Source organism: Athene cunicularia, assembly GCF_003259725.1.
Source record: "Athene cunicularia isolate RWA chromosome 3 unlocalized genomic scaffold, athCun1 chr3_part1, whole genome shotgun sequence".
Taxonomy (NCBI): domain Eukaryota; kingdom Metazoa; phylum Chordata; class Aves; order Strigiformes; family Strigidae; genus Athene; species Athene cunicularia.
The window spans coordinates 511,792-515,218 of NW_020799097.1; the positions used below are offsets into that span (position 1 = coordinate 511,792).

The 3,427-nt window shown below is 57.9% G+C and overlaps 1 protein-coding gene across 1 annotated transcript in view; it reads right to left on the reverse strand.

Moving 5' to 3' along the window:
* Nucleotides 1–3,427, reverse strand: part of ASXL2 (ASXL transcriptional regulator 2) — a 110,606-nt gene that overhangs the window by 2,882 nt on the left and 104,297 nt on the right. Inside the window, exons 11-12 of the mRNA XM_026846307.1 lie at nt 2,246–2,304; nt 1,268–2,176 (exon numbers count right to left, since the gene is read on the reverse strand). Coding sequence (XP_026702108.1) covers nt 1,268–2,176; nt 2,246–2,304 — 968 coding nt within the window. The remainder of the gene's footprint in view (nt 1–1,267; nt 2,177–2,245; nt 2,305–3,427) is intronic.

The following is a 3,427-nucleotide window of genomic DNA, read 5'->3' on the forward strand; positions in this document are numbered from 1 at the left end:
GGGGGGCTCAGCCCCCCCCAGCTGCCGCCCCCCCCTTGTCCACCGCAACTCAAACCCTCTCCACCTCCCCCGGAGCAGCTGAAAGGTGATTCCAGAACTCGACACCTACCGCCCCTTATTCTCGGTTTCATATTTGATTTACACATCGTCTGTATCCTTTTACAGGCTTGTGACAACTTTCTGCTTAGTTCTGCATTGCTCTTCTACCTGCGTGTACCTACGCCTGTCTCCTCGGTGTCTTTTATGGGCAGTTTTCCCTGATTTTTTGTCACTAACAGGTTTTATTAATGCTTCCTTACCTTCATGCTCAACTTATTAACACTGGGAGAGTAATGAACCGTTCTCAAATTTTGTGTCTCTACACTTCCCAGTATAAAAGAACAGGAGAGTAGAAATCTCAGGACATACAGAGTAATTAAGCATTTTCCATCTACAACTTCTGCCTAAGGCCCCCAGTTAGGGAGTTGGGCTTTAACCAGACCAAATTCTGGCAGAAAAAGCACAGGCCCTATTCTGCAGAAACTAAACTTCCCTGTTTGTAGGGTCACACGTGACTCTCAGAACAGTTTCTGTGCGGGTTCACCCCTTTACTCTCCTGTTGAGCACAATGTCCCCGGAGGAAAAGTCGGTGTCTGGACACACACCTTGTCCTTTTCCCCATCTCTGAGAGTATCGAGTCTCTGAAGCCACCGTGTCTCTTACGTCCCCACGGGGCATTTCCTGGCCGTTCCGTGCCAGGAGCACGGTCCCACCACCCGGCTCACAAGGCACCGTCCAGGGACACCCCCGTGGCTCCTTCCCGCCTGCCCCTCGCTGCAACTCCGGGAGGGCCTTGTGGCATCGAGGTGTGCCCCCCCGGCCCCTCCCTGCCGCCCAGCCCGGCCCCGCGCTGCCCTCAGCGTTCTCTTGAGATGCTCCTTCTTCAGCACAGGTAAATCCTTTGGTGTCTGGGCTCGCTCTAATAGGGGCAGCTGCTGAGAACTCCCTTCCCGGGCCTGTCCCTGCGCCGCTGGGGATACCCACAGCTCTGCAGCGTTCTGCGCGCTCCCGGGCTACAACTTTGTTACTACGTCCCCGCAGCTCCCCCGCACGGGGCTCTCCCCAGCCTCCTAACCTCTGCCTTGGGCTCCTGCCCAACGCTCTGAGCATCTGCCCGAGAGCTCCTTGAGCAGCCGGGCGTGTAGGAGAGCCACTGAACTGCAGCCGGGCCGAGGAGCCAGCGGCAGGTCCCCCTGAGGCAAACAGCCGGGCTGTTGCGTTTTCAAACATGTCCATGGCTATAACAAGCGTTAACATAATTCCTAGAAATAACGGAACTGAAGGGCCAAAGCATCTCTGGCCAAGCCACCAGCTGCGCTGACGCGCGCGAGGCCGCCCCGGCTCTGCCTTCCTCCCTCTTTACCTTGAGGGGGGGGACGCGTGGCACCGGGGCCCCCGCCGCAGGAAAGGACTGGGCCTGGGCCCGAAAGGCCTGGGGGTGCTGGCAGCTCTCCATCACGCGCGGCTTCTTCTCGGGAGTAGTGGCGAGAGCTGCTTCACCACTCTCCGACTTCCTCTTGGGGGCTTCCACGCTGACTTCCATCTCCTCGTTTGCTGGGGGCTTCTTTTCCGGTCGTTCTGGAGTCGTCGCTGGACTTTTCACGCTGGCTACGACCTCACCTGCTTCGGGGCTCTTTGGTTTACTGGGGGCCAAAACTGAGGTACTGAGGGTCTCTTTCACGAGCCCGTCCTTCACCGCTGGGGGTTTTCTCTCTTCTTCGGGTGCCGGACTAAGAGCAGTTGGTGGTTTCTCCCGGTTGGACTCTCCCTGGAGTCTCTCCTGCACGGGCAGAGAACGGTTGCTGCCCTTCGGCCCGCACCCGCCCGGGGAAGCCGCGGCCTCCGCGGGTTTGGCTGCTTTTGGCTGCGCGTCCTCTCGTCTTTCCTCTCCTCCTTTTCTCGGCGCTGGTGCTTCCTGGGCTGCTTGTGCTTTAGGCTCTAACGGAGCGGGAACCTCCTCTCTGAGCGGTGCCAGGGAGGCTGCTGCGCGTTTTGGCTGCTCAGCTGCTGGAGTTTCACTCTCGGGCTCGGCAGGGCTGGTGTTTGCTGTCAGTCTCTTGGACTCTTCAGGACTCAGTCCCGAACTATCAATAAAAACAGTATTTTTAATTTGTATAACATTCTTGCAAGAAGCATGCTATCCTTATGAAAACAGAGAGGATTCTCTGCTTGCCACACCCTAAATAAACCCATCCCACACACCTACTTCGACGCCACGACCTCTGAAAACCTGCAGTACTGTCAGGACCTCCACGTGAAACTGAACTTGACAGCAAAGTTTAAAACCAGCTCAGTGAAAGACACGGAATGGAGGGTGGATGCAAGTCCCCTCACCAGATACAGACTGTCCAGGCTGCGAACCAAACCAATTTGGCTACGGGTAAATATTCCCCTTCTCAGCCCCCGCAGTGGCATCCTCGCAGCAGCGACAGCCCCGCCAGCTGCCCCGGCCTGTGGCTCCCGGGGTGACATCTGTGGCCAGGGACACTGCGAGGGTCCTGCCCCTTTCTCCAGAGGAACAGGGCTCACGCCAGGACCAGGGATGGGCCCTTCGCTTAGGACCGACGCTGCTGCCTTTCTCCAGCAGCAAAACGCCGCGAGGGTTCCCATGGGATTCACCCGGGTTGGTTTGTGAAAGAGATGAACAAGCTGGGTCTAGGATTGACTTCATCCACTCCTCTTAATGAAACAGCAAACGTGGGGTTTTTGCCCAACCATGAACACATGAAGTCTGATGAAGCCACGGGATCAACTTCCACCAGACAAAGTCCTGGGAACTAAAGAGAACAGAGTTTCTATCCTGTGTCACCTCGTGAGAGATGAGGTGTAAAAACAGGCCTGGGGGAGACACGGCCTGAGAGACAGCCTGAGCGAGAGCTGAAGGACAGCGGGGTCGGAGGCCTCCGAGCTGAGAACGTCTCAAACACTCCCAAGGAATGAAACTCCAGTCCCGGGGCGGGGGGAGGCCGGAGCTGACCAGCTGCCCCAGTAACACCGGAGGCAGCTGGAGGGCAGGAGCCCTGTGGGGACAGGACGGTTCTGCTCTGGGGCACCTGCTCAGGTCTCAAGGGGCGTCTGTCCGGGCAGTGACCTTGGCTTCCTCATCCAGGGAGGGGTGGTAAAGTGAGCACCTGACATGCTAACGGAGACTAACGAGCTCATGCTAATTACCTCAGGCCATGGAACACCTGACCCCTCCCCACCCATGGGACCGTAGGTGTGTGGGTCGGCCATGGGGACGGACCCAAGGAGAGGGGGTATAAACTGAGGGGGGCGAGGAGAGGGGCTCAGGGGGTGAAGTGAAGAAGGCAGATGCCTCCTGGAACCCTCGCGGCGGGGTCGAGGCAGGAACCCAGAGCAGTGATCTCTGTTCCTCTGTCCCCTCCAT